Source organism: Scyliorhinus canicula, chromosome 15 (assembly GCF_902713615.1).
Source record: "Scyliorhinus canicula chromosome 15, sScyCan1.1, whole genome shotgun sequence".
In the NCBI taxonomy this organism is placed as follows: Eukaryota; Metazoa; Chordata; class Chondrichthyes; order Carcharhiniformes; family Scyliorhinidae; genus Scyliorhinus; species Scyliorhinus canicula.
The window spans coordinates 129,922,274-129,940,138 of record NC_052160.1 but is presented as its reverse complement, the minus strand read 5'-3'; the positions used below and the strand labels follow the sequence as shown (position 1 = coordinate 129,940,138).

General features: G+C 48.8%; 1 protein-coding gene across 6 annotated transcripts in view; it reads right to left on the bottom strand.

Annotated features, from left to right (window-relative positions):
* LOC119978108 (suppressor of tumorigenicity 7 protein homolog) overlaps positions 1 to 17,865 on the bottom strand; it is a 150,675-nt gene that overhangs the window by 43,068 nt on the left and 89,742 nt on the right. Inside the window, exon 12 of one of the 6 annotated variants that reach the window (XM_038819504.1) lies at positions 14,139 to 14,207. The exons of the other annotated variants lie outside the window; for them this stretch is intronic. Coding sequence (XP_038675432.1) covers positions 14,154 to 14,207 — 54 coding nt within the window. The 3' untranslated portion in view covers positions 14,139 to 14,153. Of the gene's footprint in view, positions 1 to 14,138; positions 14,208 to 17,865 lie in introns of those variants that run through there. 6 annotated transcript variants of the gene reach the window in all.

Genomic DNA, 17,865 nt, shown 5'->3' with positions numbered 1-17,865 from the left:
TCCCTGAGGTATAGGTACACCCACTGTGCTGTTAGTGAGGGACTCCTAGGATTTTGGCCCAGTGACAGTGAAGGAACAGCGATATATTTTCACGTCGGGGTGGTGAGTCGGGGTGGGGGGCGCACACACACGACCCTCCAGGTTGTGGGGTTCCCAGGTATCTGATGCTCTTGTCCTACTCGATGTTAGTGGTTGTTTGGAAGATGCTGTCTAAGGAGCCTTGGCAAGTTACTGCTGGGCATCTTGTGGATGGTACACACGGTCATACAGCAACATATGTGCCTTTAATATAATCAGATGTTTGAAGGCATTTCATAGAAACATTTAAAACACATTCTGATAGTTATCTAACACGATATTAGGCGAGATAACTAAAAACTTGCTTAGGAGGCAGGTTTTTAAGTAATATCTTAATGGAAGAAAGGGACTAAGAGAGGCACAGAGCATAGGTCCCAGGCAGTGTAAGGCACAGCCCTCTAATGAAGGAGCAATTAAAATCAGGGATGATCATGAGGCCAGAATTAGATGAGTGCGAACATCTTGATGGGTTGTGGAGCTGAAGGAGATTACAGAGATAGGGAAAAGCAAGACCACGCAGGGAGAACAAGCTTCAGAATTTTCAAGTCAAGCCATTGTTTGACTGGGAGACAATGTAGGTCAGCGGACCCAGACAGGGGTGAGAGGTGAAAGGGATTTGGAGCACATTAAGACACAGGCAGCAGAGATTTGGAATTTATGGGGGGTAGAATGCAGGAGACAAATCAAGAGTGCATTGGGAATCAAATGTAATATTTCCAAGTTTGTCGGCAGCGCGAAACCTGGTGGGAATGTGAATAGTGAGGAGGATGTTAAGTGACTTTAAGGTGATTTAGACAAGTCAAGTGAGTGGGAAAATGCACGGCAGAGGCACATAACATGTGGATAAATGTGAAGTTATCCACTTCAGACGGAGAAATAGAATGGCAAGAGTATTATTTAAATGGTGATAGATCAGGAAATGTTCACAACAAAGGGATCTCAGTGTCCTCGTACACTAGTCACTGAAAGCAAACAGGCAGGTTTAGCAAGCAGTTAGAAAGGCAAATGGTATGCTGGCCTTCATTGCAAGAGGACCCGAGTGCAGGTGCAAGGATGTCTTACTGTAGCTGTACAGGCTTGGTGAGACCAAACCTGGAATAGAGTGTGCAGTTTTGCTCTCCTTACCAAATAAAGGATATACTTTCCCTAGACTGATTCCTGGGATGGCAGGATTGTGGTGTGAGGAGAGATTGGGTCGACTGGGTCTGTATTCATTGGAATTTAGACGAATGAGAAGGGATCTAATTGAAAGGTATAAAATTGACAGGGCTGAATAGATTGCATGTAGGGATGCTGTGTCCTCTGGTTGGGGGAGGGGGTCTAGAACAAATGTCACAGTCTCAGGATACTTCTTCACTCAGAGGGTGGTGAACCTGTGGAGTTCTCCACCACAGAAAGGTGTGGAGGCCAAGTCGCTATATGTGTGTGTATATTATATATAGATAGATTCCTAGACTCTAAAGCTGTCAAGGGGTATGGGGAGAGCAAGATATTATGGTGTTGAGATGAAGGATCAGCCACAATCATACTGAATGATGGAGCAGGCTCAAAGGGCCTACACCGGCTCCTATTTTCTATGAATAGCTATGTCTAGAGGTAACAAAGGTGTGAATGAGAGTTTCAGCAGCTGATGAGTTGTTACAGAGGCAAAGTCAAAGTTAAGCAATATTACATAGATGGAAATCGGCATGAATAGGTGGTCAAAGGCTCACCTAGGGGTTAACTATGACACTAAGGGTGCAATTCTCCGGCTTTTTCATGCTCTTGCTTAATCGAAACGAGGCCGGTGAATAGTAGGGAAGGCCAAAATGAGAACCGTGCAGGCGCCAAACAGTTCGCGGTGCACCGGCCCGCTCCTGTAGGTGAAATTGGGATCTCACCGTAGCGTGGCGAGAAACCAATTATCAACACTTAAGCCCTATTTCCATGCAATTAACGAGAGCCACCCCATATCCAATGGCCTCCAGTCATTCAGCGGCCTCCCCAGCAAGTGGGCACGCTGCCAACAATTAGTACTCCTTTTGAAAAACGTGAACCTGGAGTAAAGTCCTCTGTGGGGAGCTGAAGAGGTGGGTAGGCATCTTTGGTCACAGGCAAAGAGCCCGGGGTTGCTGGGCTTGCCACCTCAGTGCTCGGTGGGGGACCCTCAGCTAAGGTGGGCCGCCATGGGGGGGGGGGGGGGGGGGGGGGGGGGAGAAGAGGAGAGAGAGACAGAGAACTGCTCACGGCGCCACAATGCCAAACCCTGGATCGTGTGTATCTGTTCTTGAATGAACCGTTGTCCCTGCCCGTCTGTCCCACCGACTGCCGAGGCCTCTGCCGCAAGGCTGAAGGCTATTGCTAGCAGGGAATTGGCAATCGTAGTCAATTTAAAAAAAAAAAATTTAGAGTACGTCATTAATTTTTTCCAATTAAGGGACAATTTACCTTGGCCAATCCACCGACCCTGCACATCTTTGGGTTGTGGGGGCAAAACCCACGCAGCCACGGGGAGAATGTGCAAACTCCACACGGACAGTGACCCAGAGCCGGGATCGAACCTGGGACCCCGGCGCCCTGAGGCAGCAGGGCTAACCAACTGCGCCACCGTGCTGCCCCGCAATCGTGGTTAATTGAGCACTTCACACAACCCAAGTGGATTCCATTGGGTGGATGGGCCATGTAGCATGTGCAGCTCATTGCCCAGCATCCCAATCACACCTTGATGCTTGGACTCTGTGCTTGACACTGGGAAGCAACATCACACACGCAGTAGCCAACATCCGAGCACCCAGGGAATGGGACACAGCTCCGGGGACATGTCCACGGCTGTAGGGTGGGTGGGTGCCACGGGGAGGGAGAGATGCTGGATGGGCCAAGGGTTCAGAGGTCAGCCTACTTTGCGGAAGAAAGTGACAGATGCATCACACTGGTTGTGCACAAAGGTGTTTATTGTGTTTGACAATTCCTCACCCTCCAATTGGTGCTGCCCCCTCCCCGACCCCCAGACCCCTCTCCCCCTCCTACCCTCCCCGACCCCTCACCCCCACGTACCCCCTTCCCCAGTGCCCTCAGTGATCCTCGATGTGCTTTGCCCTCCTTGCTCCACATCTACGTCTAGGTGTGTCACCAGGATGCACATCAGAAACGGAGGAAGCCAGTTGCTTACCGTGGCCTGTGGCCTTCGATGTCCTTGGTGGGCGTCCTCTGGGGTCTCTGAGGCCAGAGGACCTCGGCTCACTTGTTGGCGGCCATGTGCTGGCTGTGAGTCGTGGCCTCACCAAAGGGAAGCTGGTGGCCACCGTCGCCACTCCATGGGACAGGTCTGGGTTGACATTCAGCGCCGCTATTCCCGCCCGGTACCCATAGGACCATCGGGTTCACCTTGGCACCGAGGGGCAGTTGCTTCGAGCCCCAGCTGTCCCTGTATCATCTGGCTCTGCCTGTTCCCCATGATCTGCCCATCATATCGATGTCCTCGGTGATGCTCCTCAGTGACTGGGACATGCTCTGCAGCGCCTCGGCAATGCCCACCTGTGACTGGCACAAGCTCTGCAGCGCCTCGGCCATGCCCATCCGAGAACGAGACATGTCCTGAAGAACCTCAACAAGGTCAGCCTGGTACTGGATGACATGCCCCAGCAAGATGGACATTCTGTCTAGACCCTCAGCCATGGTCGTCATCGATTGCGCGATGCCTTGGACACCTTCACTAATGGTGCCGACGTCGTACACCAGGCTCTCCACTGCGGTCGCCACCCTAGCAGTGTTGGCCTCGGTGCCACGCATTGCCGGAGACACCTCCTACGCCCATAGCCTCTGGGACTCCTCCAATCGACTATGGACCTGCTGGAGAGTCGCTGACATCTCCCTCCGAAAGTCCGGGGTGCTGCCTCACGTCTCCATCAATTCCGGGTAACCCTGTTCAGTAGAATCAGCTGGCGAACGCAGTGCTGACGAATCGGCTGGCGAGCCTTCATTTACGGCGAGAAGCCTGTGAGGCCTCGTTAAGTGGACCAATTAACATTGAATAGCGATACCACCCTCACTGGGCCGAGTGCTGGGAAGCACACGCAATTCCTGCTCACTACAACACTTTGAAACCTTTCCGGAGAATCGCGCCCCAAGTTTGTGAGTGGACTATTGACAGTGAAAGAAATGAAGTCAAAACTAAGGAATGGCGTTTGGAGCCAGGAGCAAAAACAATGGCTTTAGTCTTTGAAAATTTAATTGGGGGAAAGTTTTGCTCATCCAGTACTAGATGCCAGGTTAAGTAGTCTGATAATTTAGCAACAATGGAGGACTCCAGAAAAACACTAACCTGAAGTACTAACCTCAGTTTACATGATCAATTCTGTTTAATATTTCATCCACTATATCAACGATCGCTAATATGATTAACCAAGCTACCAGTGACCACTGGGGCGCTATCATTTTAGTTACCAGGGCACGTTTAAGACCCACACCACAGTCTCGAGCACATAATCCAGCCCAACCCTCAAGTGCTGAGAGAGCACACCACCATCAGAGGTGCCATTAACCCAAAGTAGCACCTGCCCTCTCAGCTGTGCTAATCAGTGGTTAGCACTGCTGCCTCAAGGTGCCGAGGGCCCGGGTTCAATCCTGGCCCCAGGCCACTGTCCCTGTGGAGTTTGCACATCCCCCCCCCCCCCGGGTCTGCGTGGGTCTCACCCCCACAACCCAAAGATGTGCAGGGTAGGTGAATTGGCCACGCTAGATTGCCCCTTAATTGGAAAAAAAATTAGGTACTCCAAATTTTAAAAAATGACTTCAAAGATGCACAGGAGAGTTTTCCCTGGTGCACTGAATATTAATCGTTCAATCAACATCATTAAAACAAATGATCTCGTCATCACCACACGATTACATTTTTTACACTTTGACAGCACTTAAAAAGTACAGAACTGTCTGCAAAATATGCGAGACATCCTGAATTCATGAAAGGAGCTGCGTAAATACAGTTTTTTTTCATTTTATCTGGTCCACAATTTGTGTGAGGCAAAGTTAGGCCACTCGAGGTCGCACACAATTGTTGCACTGCACTGTAGGTATATTGCCAATACTTTGCATCGCCAACTTATTTACTGCTGATGCTGACAAGGATAACAAAAATAAGAGCAAAATACTATGAATGCCGGAAACCAAAAATAAAAACAGCAAATACTGAAAAAGCTCAGGAAGGTCTGGCAGCGTCTATGGAGAGAGAAACGGAGTTAAATTTTCAAGTCCAATATGATTTAAGCTCTGAAGAAAGAACATATTGGACTCAAAGGTGAACTCAATTTTTTCTCCACAGATACTGTCAGACCCATTGAGCTTTTCCAGCCCATTTTCTGCTTTTATTAATGACAACATACAGGTCTCTTGTTCTTAGCAGGTACAACTGAAGGGGTTTCCACATAGCCTTCGACCTGTGGAATGATCCCAACTTGTGGAACACTCAGACCCATCATCCGTTACCTCGTTGAACCAATTGGAATTAATATCTAGAACTGAACAAAGCTATCAATACAAGCCTTTTACTGAACAAGCTGTGTACGTTGTACATCTGTGACTGCCAGTGTAGACATGTTCTTTGATGGGGAACATCCAGTGATAGCAGGAACCATTCCCAAATAATTAAACCATAGAACCTCCCAGAGCAGAGGAAAGCCATTCTTATCAATCTATCCGGTGTCAGTTCTTAGAATCTCTACAGTGCACAAGGAGGCCATTCAGCCCATCAGTTCTGCACCCACCCTCTGCAAGAATACCCCCTCCTCCACCCTATCCCTGTAAACTCACCTGACTTGCACACTAAGGGGCAATTTAGCATGGCCAGTCCACCTAACCTGCACATTTTTGGACTGTGGGAGGAAACCAGAGCACCTGGAGGAAACCCACGCAGACACGCAGAGAAAGTGCGAACTCCACACAGACAGCGACCCAAGCTGGAATTGATCCCGGGTCCCTGGCATTGTACAAAGAACAAAGAAAAGTACAGCACAGGAACAGGCCCTTCGGCCCTCCAAGCCTGTGCCAACCATGCTGCCCGTCTAAACGAAAATCTTCTACACTTCCCGGGGTCCGTATCCCTCTATTCTCATCTTATTCATGTATTTGTCAAGATGCCCCTTAAATGTCAGTATCGTCCCTGCTTCCACCACCTCCTCCGTCAGCGAGTTCCAGGCACCCACTACCCTCTGTAAAAAAAAAAAACTTGCCTCGTACATCTCCTCTAAACCTTGCCCCTCGCACCTCAAACCTATGCCCCCTAGTAATTGACCCCTCTACCCTGGGAAAAAGCATCTGACTATCCACTCTGTCTATGCCCCTCATAATGTTGTAGACCTCTATCAGGTCGCCCCTCAACCTCCGTCATTCCAGTGAGAACAAACCGAGTTTATTCAACCTCTCCTCATAGCTAATACCCTCCATCCCAGGCAACATCCTGGTAAATCTCTTCTGCACCCCCTCTAAAGCCTCCACATCCTTCTGGGAGTGTGGTGACCAGAATTGAACACTATACTCCAAGTGTGGCCTAACTAAAGTTCTATACAGCTGCAACATGACTTGCCAATTTTTATACTTGTGAAGCAGCAGCGCTAACCACTGTGCCACCGAGACCCTTCTCATCCAGAAGCAATCCAAAACTTGTTCACTCCCAAGAGACCCGTGTCTTTCGCTGCCTCAGATACTTAGCACTTTTTCCATAGAGTCAAAGACAATGTGCTGCAGGGTCTCTCTTATAATAGTCGTTAGAAACATGTACAGCAAAAAACTCAATTGAATTAACTTGAGTATTGCCGGGAAAAAAAGACAAGCAATCAAAGCTTTTTGTCTTGAACTCATCAGAACTGGCAGAAATGACCAACTATAACAGGGGACCAACAATTTCAACCTAGCTGGCTTTCAACTGGGTCTCACATGTAACATGAAACGCTAACTGTTCAGTCCCTGAATTGTCTAGTTAGGCTCCGATTACCGGCCTTGCGTCTTTTTTTTAAAAAAAGAGATGTTTTGTCTGAATAAAACATCAGTAAGATGTCATAGACGGGTGCGGAACTGGCAAATGATACATCCACGCCACAGAAAAAGATACCCCGCACTGCAACAGTATATCTTTCTACTGCCCAAACTTTCCCTCACTGCAGTCTAGGCGAGATTGTTTCTTGAACCGATGCCAACAGTAAGACTGTGAGGCCATTCCATGCACTGACAGCTGGCGTCCACTCCAATGAGCCACTGTCGCCAAGAAAAAAGAATGCAAAATTAAAACAACACATAATTAAACAACAAAAGCTGTGACAGTGCAACTTCAGGCCAATAATCCAGGGGAAGGGATCAAATGGCCGTTGACGACAACATCGGAATGGATTGATTCGATTATGCAGCAGTAATCATTCCCATTTACCCCGCTATTGTATACTTAATTTTCTGAAGGAATGCGTATCTTGAGCACTTTATACACAATGCCAATAATACTGCTATGAATAATTATCATTTCTATAATTTCCATTTTAGGAATGGATTCCTAACATGCAGGTCCAATTTTATGGAAAACAGGTTGAAGTTGTAACGGGAAGTTCATCGGGAGTTCACATTCTCCTCCCGTTGGACATCGAGGGTGTCCCAAATTCAAAATCGATACAATAGCGAAGGTAAATCCCAACCTACTGATCTGATGCTGGATTCGGAGGTATGAAGCCTATGTGGTTCTGTGTTCAAACATGGTGCAAATAGGAAACTCCTACCGGACATGTCTGCATTAATGTATTTATAATCACTCCCAATCTGTGCTCTTTTATATCTCGACTTATCCCCAAGTGAGCCTTTGACCCGCCCAGCTCAGCCAGCTGAAAACCTGCGTCGAGAAGCTCCGGTATTGAGGAGTAACTACCCTTCCTGCGTGCCTCTAAAACATGTCCTGTAAAACTTAGCATAACCAAGAAAAGATGGAACCTTTCATGAATTTGATAAAAATATATACAAACTAGCCTGACTCTATGGCCTCTGTACACCCTGAGACTGGCCCCTGCAGAGGTTTTTTTTAATCCTACACATACCGGCAGTTTATAAATTATATTCTTTAAAAAAAAGGAAAAAGTTGAAGAATGTTTCACAATGGTTAAAAGCTTTCATAAATCTTGACCTGACTTTCCCCACCGACACTGTAAAGGTGCAAGTACTGCATGATGTCAGTTCAGTTAATGCCATGATTTTAGTCTACTTGAATAGCTCGAGGCTGACATCTGCTGGACTGTGAACACACTATCTCAAATGCTGCTATTGAGAGATTTAGGGCCCGCGATCGAACAGAAATGCTTTGAAATGTGGTAGCGAGCGTGAATTGCTGGGCGTTTCCCCAACGGCCGACCCCGTGAGACCGCTACCGGCATCCAGCAACAATTAGGGCCGGCAATGATGCCTCACAGGCTTCACGTCGAAATGACTGCCCCGCCAACTCATTCGCCTGTACTGCGCCTGGCAGCTCCCTGCCAACGAGGGGGAGCAGCACTTGTACCGATCCCGCAGAGCAAACCCCAGACAGCACCATGTCACCGCACAGGCCAGCTCCGCGATTCGGAGATGCCAACCTGACCAGGCTGTTTGACGTGGTGGAGTCCAGATGGGAAATCCTATTTCCCAGAGCGGGTCGGAGGGTCAGACACAGGCAGCCAGTGCCGGCAGGAGGCGGTGGCAGCGTGTTGCCAGGAGGACCGCTCACCAGAACCACCACCCTGTACCGCAAGAAGCTAAATTACCTCCACCTAGCTGCACGGGTGAGTTGGCATCATCCCCTGGCACTGGCCCTCCCTGTCACCTCCAACACCCTCCCCAGTACAATACTATGCTTGTGCATCAGCAGCAGTCATGTCCAAGCCTGTCCCCTGCCCCACGATGTATGAAGCGTGTGGCTCACATTGCTCCTCTTTTGGTCCCTGCAGGAGAAGTTCGCACACAATCAGAATGTGTGTTGTTCATGCCAGAATAATGATCCTTTCCTCCCACTGACCACATGTCCATTCGCTCGCAGAATCTCCATCTGATGGTGGCGGCCCATCAGGGGTGCCCCCGACCTGCCCTACCCTCTGACTCCCAAGAGAACACGTCGAGGAGAGCTCAGAGGATGCCACTGTCGAGGCTCACAGCTATCACCACCACCCTCCACCAGTGCAGAGACATACACACCTCTGTTGGACGAAAGTAGTGGACAGGCTTCTGGGACAGGATCTGGTGAGCCACACACAGCTGCTGCCGCACATCAGGCGGAGGCACTGACCACATGTCCTGGTTGTTGGGGAACTGGCGGAGGCTGGAATTGGCAGAGTCCGGAACATCCAGGAGAGACAGCAGTCGGAGGTCTGCTGGACCCCAATATCCAGCTGGGCCCCAGTCAGATGTCAAGGTTATCCTGGAGCTGATGCAGACACTAGGGTGCGGTCATTAGATGCAGAGGGGGATGTCGGCAACACTCCAGTGGGTCCATAGCTGATTGGAGGAGTCCCGGGCACGGGAGAATGCACTGGCAATGCGTGGCACCAAGGCCAATACTGCTGGGGAGGTGACTGCCGTGGAAAGCCTGAGGCACGATGTCAGCAGCACGTGTGCTGGTGTTCAAGGCGTTGCTCAGTGACGGCCATGGCTTGAGGGCCTCGATTGCATGTCCTGGTTGATGGGGAACGTGGCCGACACAGGTGGACCTTGCCAACTGTTGCGGAGCATGTCCCAGTCGTTGAGGGTCGTGTCCCAGTCTCAGGTGGACCTTGCTGAGGCGCTTCAGAGTACGTGCTAGTCACTTAGGACTGTGTCCTAGATGCAGGTGGACATTGGCACGGTGTTGCAGAGTGTGGCCCAGTCACAGAGGACCATCGCTGAAGGCGTTGACACCATGGTACAGACAATGGGGAGCTGCAAGGGCTGGCAGAGCCAGATGACACAAGGGCCTCTGAAGCTCAATACAGCTGTCCCTCCATCCCAAGGTGATCCCTAGGGCCCTACGGACACCGATCAGGAGGAGGGAGCGCTGGAGGCCAACCTGGAGCCTCCCTACAGAGAGACGATGGTGGTCAACAGCTCTCCTATGGTACCCACCCCTCCTGACAATGACACGTCTGGGATCAGCAGGTGGCACGGCTGAGGCATTCCGGCCACAAGTCCTCCAGAGGATGCCTGCCAGGGGTATCAAAGGCCACAGGGCACGGTAAGCAGTTGGATGTCTCAACCTCAGATATACATCCTCAGGACACACCTAGACATAGCAGGAGAGCGCCAAGGGCTAAGGAGATACAGCATCACTGATAAGGCACTGGGTGTGGGCAGGGGGCAGCACATTGGCAGCTAGGGTTATAGAATCATAGAACTTACAGTGCACAAGGAGGCTATTTGGCCCATCGAATCTGCACCAGCCCATGGAAAGAGCACCCTAACCAAGCCCACAACCTATCCCTGTAACCTCACCCATCCTTTTTGGACGCTAAGGGCAATTTAGCATGGCCAATCCACCTAACCTGCACATCTTTGGACTGTAGGAGAAAATCGGAGCACGCGGAGGAAACCCATGCAGACATGGGGAGAAAGCGCAAACACCGCACAGACAGTGACCCAAGCCGGGAATCGAACCTGGGACCCTAGAGTTGTGAAACAAATGTGTTAACCACTATGCTACCGTGCCCCCCAATTGTTCACCATTAATACACATTACACCCGAGACGTGTGAAGCTACGGTCACGTTATTCCACACTGCGGGCTGGCCTGCAATCCCCTCTGCCAGTTATCCTCTCCCGGCCTACAGGGCATGGTGGTCCGGGGGGGAGTGGAAACAGTGGGTATGAATGGGAGGGGGGGGTGAGAGAATGGACAAAGCCCAAGCAGTGGCCCACCCTTACACTTCCTGCCTTCTATCAGGGTGCCATTCAACGAGTCGGTTCTGCTGGGGGGGCCCGCCTTGCACACGCACCCCTGGCCACAGGACCCCAGAGCCCGCTGGGGACATAACTTGGACCGATCTCAGGTCCCCTCCCCAATCTCCACAGCCACCCTCTGTTGCGGAGATGTCCCCCGTGCTGAAGCCCAGCTCTTGGGTGTTTGATTGTTGGCTGCTGTCGCTGTGGGGTTGATGCTTCCTGTGTTTAGGCAGAGTGTCCGGGCCTCACGGTCTGACTGGGATGCCAGGCAATAACATGTCCCTATGACTACCCATGGGAATCCATTTGGAAGCTGTGAAGTGTTCACGTTAATAACATTGCCAATTCCCTATTAGCGATAGCTTCAGCTGTGTGGCCAGACGCTGCCACCGTCAGTGGGGGTTAAAATGGCCTACACCATATTGCCACAGGCAGGGTTCTGTCCTAGGGGTGTTTGGTGGGATGGACAGTTGCCTTTGTTATGGGTTTCACGATCGAAGGGGTGGCTGTTAGGAACCACGGGCGCTGAGACCCTTGCACCCCATCATCGGGCGACCCCCCCACCAATGGCAGCTGACCCCCCCCCCCCCCAACCAGGCCAGTCGCCCCTGGGGGTTCCCCCACCTGCCCAGAGCACCATGGCAGCAGCCCCCTAGTGCCCCCGGACTGATGGCCCGATGCCAAGATGGCTCCTTGTTTCCTGCATTGCCCACAGCAGCCATTGTGCTAGCTTCACATTTTTAAATAGGTATGCTAAAGGGTGCCCGCGTGATCGCTCGTTGGGGAGCCAGTGAGATCATGGCAGGCCTTTAGATAGGGATTTCCTTCCCGTTAATGGGATGGAGATTGGCCTTAATCGGTGATTATTGGTTTCGTGCCACTTTGCGGCAAGATCGGATTTCACCAACAGGAGCGGGCTGGTTAGATCGGAAACGCATTGGCACAGTTCTGCCTATCCCACAATGTGACCAGCTTTCTCGGATTTGTGTCTGGCACGATGCGGCCTTTAGATTGCGCCCGTTGATGTGTTTTTCAAACTTTTTTCCCGGGACCCACTTTCGCGAACTGGCCGACGTTCACGACACACACAATGTTCACTTACCTTCAATGCGAAAGAGGTCCCTACTTGGTCCTCACAATCTCACTCCAATCTGGTTCACAGGAAGTGGGGGCAATGCACATATCAGGTGCAGACCTCAACCAGTTCCTTTGTACCGTTTTCATCTTTGTGAGAACGGAAAATCCAATCTTGCACATGTAGGTCGCTGTGAGCGGCAATAACAACAAAATGCCTGTTTTACTCATCACTGGATATTCCTGGGAGACGCTACTCTAGAATGCTAACAGCCTCATAGACTTTGGCCTGTTTTTAATATGCTGTCACAAGTCAGTTACAGGAGCTCAGATTTTTCATTTGGAGTCAGCTGTAAGTTAATAACTGACTCTGGGGTCAAATTTTCACCCACCACTTCTTTCAAACTCTAAAACGTCTCTCATTTGCCAGTACTTCCTTGCATATAACACACATGGGCTTTGCATCCTTATTTGCATTGGCACAGCTGACAAAATCATACCTCAAGAAATCATCTGTACACTGCTTTGTTTCAGAGTTAAGTTTCTTTTTTGCAGATTGTTAACCAGGAACCCTGGAGCTCTGTACAGAGCTAACACTAGCACTGCTCTGTCCTTCCAAGGATTCTCCTGAGCACTTCTCTCCAGCAGATTCTGATGTGCAATCCTGGGGCCAGTAGGTACACTGCCTGTTTTTCTCTCCTTGTAACAAATTGATCCACCTTCACAGTCCTCTTGCCTTGCTTGCTAGCAACTAGAAAATGGAAGAAGCTCTCCTCCGTGATTTGCCACCAAAAGCATGCACATACAAGGTGCTTGACGTTGAGTGTATGTGCAACACAGGTGACCTGCTCACTGATGCTGTTTATGGTGGGACGATTGCATGCAGCCTCATTTTGTTCTTATTTAAAAGCCGGTAGCGGCCGCCATTCTCAATTTAAATGCCAGTAGCAGCTGTTCGGAACTTCTCTTGCAATCAGGACCACCACGGGAACGCCGCAACCCTCCTGACACCCGCCCATGTGTCGTGGCCCGCACATTGAAAAACCCTGATTTAGAAGACGTTCCATCAGGGTGCACAACAACAATTTTGCTACAAAATGGAACTAACAGCATCCATTGTGTGACAGGATCAGCACTACCTGATACTTAGGGCAGTAGGTGAGCTTTGGTGATCAGAAAGATCCCAGGTCAGACTCTCAAGCTGTGCTGAGTGAGCTGATCTCAACAACGACCACGGCGAGTGTACTACAAATGACTTCAACACCCTTGGATTAGGAAGAGTGGAGGAGAATAAGAGGGTAAAAGTACATCCATAGGTAAGTTCTAAGAATGATTTTGAAGGATGGGAGAAGTGTAACAATATAAAGTGATTAGAGAAGGCAATCCTGACAGCAGGGGTTTAATGGCTGAAAGATCAGCCTCCAATGGTACATTGTGACAATGAAAGGAGAGGGCAGTAATCCAGACTTGGAGTAGAATTAGGTGTGCGCTACATTATACACGTGGAGAAAGTGGACTGAATCCATGGAGTGACTTGGAAACAAGGCCATAAACCCTAAATCAATGCAATAGGCATTTGTTTTTCACTTAACACACTTTCATATTAGGTAATGTTACAGGCATCTTGACAAACAAAAAATGTGGCTAAATACTTTACTGAGTTAGTTATCAAATTCTACTTCACTTTATAGTGGTGTACTACTAAAGATTTAATTCTGACAATGTACCAACGTGGCTCAGTGCCATGAACCTTGCACCCTCAGGCAATAGTTAGCAATAGTTTCAGGGTTACAAATGGAAACTGTGATGTTCCTCGGCAAGGAACACAGTTTGCTTGGGGTTAAGTAAGTCTGACTCTAAACACTGCCCAATTGTTCGGCTGAAAGGACTTGATTAAATCCATACTTTGACTTCATTTGCAAACCAAGTTCTTTGAAACTGTCATAGCTTTGAAATGCTAATCGAGAATGCAATGCAGGTCCAAGCTCTCTAGCTCCACAAGGGGCAAACTGGAAAGGTGAAGGCAGGTCAAAGTATATTAGACCTTGCTTTCACTAACAGCACTGTGGGTGCACCGAGACCAGATGGATGGTAGGCGGCGGCTCATCACCACTGTCAGAGGCTAGTAGGGATAACCAGCACTGTTGACCTTCCAATGATGTTCAGATCCTTTGAAAGAATAAAAAAGACTGTGTGTCATGGTGCCATCCATCAGAAATAACATGGGAATTTTAAAATCAAAATATATCTTGGCCAAGGATACCCCAAACTCCCATCAGCAAGCCTGATGCAGTCAGGGAGTTCACATAGCAAAGAAAGACTCCCCATGGACTGTCACCTTCCAGTCTCCCCAGTACATAGCAGCTTGCGCCAGTTAAAAGGAATACAAAGCCCGTGTAGTAAATATGCCAACCAGCGGGGAGGCAGTGGTATAGTGGCATTGTCATTGGACTAGTAATCCAGAAAGACAGAGTAACGCTCTGGAGACCAGAGTTCAGATGAAATTGGAATTCAATAAAAATCTAATCTAAAAATCCAGAATTCTAATGGTGACTATGTACACTATTGTAAAAACACATCCAATTCATTCATGTCCTTTAGGGGAGGAAATCACCTGGGTCTGGCCTACATGTGACTCCGGGCACATGTGGTTAACTCTTAAACGCCCTCTAAAATGACTGGGAAAGCCACTTCAAAGCCATTAAAAAGGAATTAAACTTTGGGGCCGGAGATGGCAACTCAGCGCTGTCGATCATTGGGACAGCTGTCTCATAGACTGGTCAAGCAATAGCCTAACATAGTCAAACTCTCAGAATCATACAGATAATGCCCCAGACACCACCATCCTTGGGTATGCCCTGTCCCACCGGCAGAGGTGGTGACACAGTGGTATACAGTTGGGAGGGACATGCCCTGGGAGTCCTCAACCTCGACTCTGGACAACATGAAGTCTCATGGCATTAGGTCAAACATGAGTAAGGAAATTTTCTGCTGCCTGCCACTCCCCCCCCCCCCCCCCCCCCCAAGTATGAATTAGTATTCCTCCATGTTGAACACCAAGGGTTCCAAAGCCACTCTCGGTGGGAGGCTTCAATGTGCATCACCAAGAATTGGGCGTCGGTAGCACCACCCCTGGCTGAGCGTGCCCCAGCTCTAAAGGACATAGCTGCTAGACTGAGTCTGCAGCAGGTGGTCAGGGAACCAGCAAGAGAGAAATACATCCTTGTCCTCATCCTCACCAATCTGCATCATTTGCAACTCGTCAGATAATGAAGCAGTCCATGTCCAAATGCAGCAAGGCCTGGATAATATCCAAGCTTGGGCTGATAAGTGGCAAGTAAAATGCACCACACAAATACCAGACAATGACCATCGCCAACAAGAGAGAATCAAACCATCACCCCATGACACTAAATGTCATTGCCATTGCTGAATCCCCCACTATCAACAGCCAGGAGGTTACCATTGACTAGAAACTGAACTGGGCTAGACATATAAATATTGTGGCTACAAAAGCAGGCCAGAGGCTAGGAATCCTGTGGCAAGTAACACACCACCTGACTCCCTACAGTACGGCCAAGGGAACATACACAGTACGTACATAGTAGACAAAAGAATAATAAACAGAGTACATTGACAAATGGTTCATCAATAAATAGTGATTAGTTATAGTGCCGAACAAGCAATACATGAGCAACAGCAGCATAGGACATCGTAAATAGTGTTCTTACAGGGAACAAATCAGTCCGAGGGAGAGTCGTTGAGGAGTCTAGTAGCTGTGGGGAAGAAGCTGATCCTATATCTGTTCCTAAAGTTTGTTCACCAATGCCAAGGCACAAGTCAGGAGTGTGATGGAATACTCTCCATTTGCCTGGATGAGGGAAGCTCCAACAACACTCAAGAAGCACTTTAGGGGCAGCAGGGTAGCATGGTGGTTAGCATAAATGCTTCACAGCTCCAGGGTCCCAGGTTCAATTCCCGGCTGGGTCACTGTCTGTGTGGAGTCTGCACGTCCTCCCCCTGTGTGCGTGGGTTTCCTCCGGGTGCTCCGGTTTCCTCCCACAGTCCAAAGATGTGCGGGTTAGGTGGATTGGCCATGCTAAATTGCCCGTAGTGTCCTAATAAAAGTAAGGTTAAGCGGGGGGTTGTTGGGTTACGGGTATAGGGTGGATACGTGGGTTTGAGTAGGGTGATCATGGCTCGGCACAACATTGAGGGCCGAATGGCCTGTTCTGTGCTGTACTGTTCTATGTTCTATGTTCTAAGCGTGACATCATCCAGGATAAAGCAGCACACTTGATTGTTACCCCTGCCACAAACATTCATTCCTTCCCATCACCAATGAACAGTGATAGCAATGTATACCATACACAAGATGAAATGCAGCAATTATTCTACAGAACCTTCAAAGAATTATAGAATCCCTATAGTGTAGAAAGAGGCCGTTCGGACATTGAGTATGCACCGACCCTTTGAAAGACCACCCTACCGAAGCCCAGTCCCCCCCTCTATAACCCCAGCCTATGGGGCAATTTAGCATGGCCAATCCACCTAACCTGCACATCTTTGGACAGTGGGATGAAGCCGGAGAACCCGGAGGAAACCCACGCAGACACGGGGAGAATGTGCAGACTCCACACGGACTGCCACCCAAGGTGGGAATCGAACCCGGGTCCCTGGCACAAGCTCCCAACCTCTATTCATATAGAACAACAAGGGCAGCAGATATATTGGAAACACCACCACCATCCCTCCAAGTTACTCACCATCCTGACTTAGAAATACATCACCGTCGCTTCACTGTCGCTGGAGTAAAATCCTGGAACTCCCTCCCTAACAGCACTGTGGTACTGCAGTGGTTCAAGAAGGCAGCTCACCACCACCTTCTCAAGGACAATTAAGCATGGGCAATAAATGCTGGCCAGCTAGAGCTGACCACATCTTATAAAATGAATATTTTAAAATGTCAACCGACTACTGCCACACACAAACCCAGATGTTGTCTGTCTTCCTAAATAACGAGATGACTAAGCAAGTTTTTCCTGATAACCCTCCATGTGGCATAAGAGTTGCCAACAGTCAGACTAGGATAACTCTAGACTTTTGCAGATATAGGGAATAAGAAATCAAAATAGAACATTCCAAACAAGGATCGAACCAAGATCCTGCCAATGGATAATGGAATTGGATGCAACATAATGTACAAACAAAGCATTATGATTACTTAAATGGAAAATATGTGCAGGGTTACGGGGAAAAGGCAGGGCAATGACACAAAGTCAGGATGATAGTTCGGAGAGCTGGTGCAAACACAATGGGCCAAATGGCCTCCTTCTGCGCCGTAACAATTCTGTGATAATGAGGGATAAATGTGACTAACGGAAAAAAAACGGACATGATAGAAGACCCTTTCTTTAATCCAGTCCCCACCACCGAGGAGAGTGAATATGAGAGTCAGTGCCCTTTTAATTGGGCATATCACAATTGCCCACTTTCACACTCCTAAAATTGGATCACATGCATTTAAAAGTCCATGTCATAAGAGGAAGTGCGTAGTCAGGGCCAATCTTCTTCTCAGAGTATATTCACATCAGTATTCTTTCAGTGCAAAACCAGGGAATTTTTTTTTCTGTTTTGTTCAAAACAAGTTTTTGGAAGTTTTAAATTTTATAGATTGTTTATACTTGCACCGTTAAATGTCTGCCAGCTTTCCATTTTGAACTTACAATCTGTTTGTAATGCTTAGTTCACTGAAATATAATGTGGAACAAAAGCACATGGATTCCCATGTGACACTATATTTAAACCACAAATGAACTGGACAACA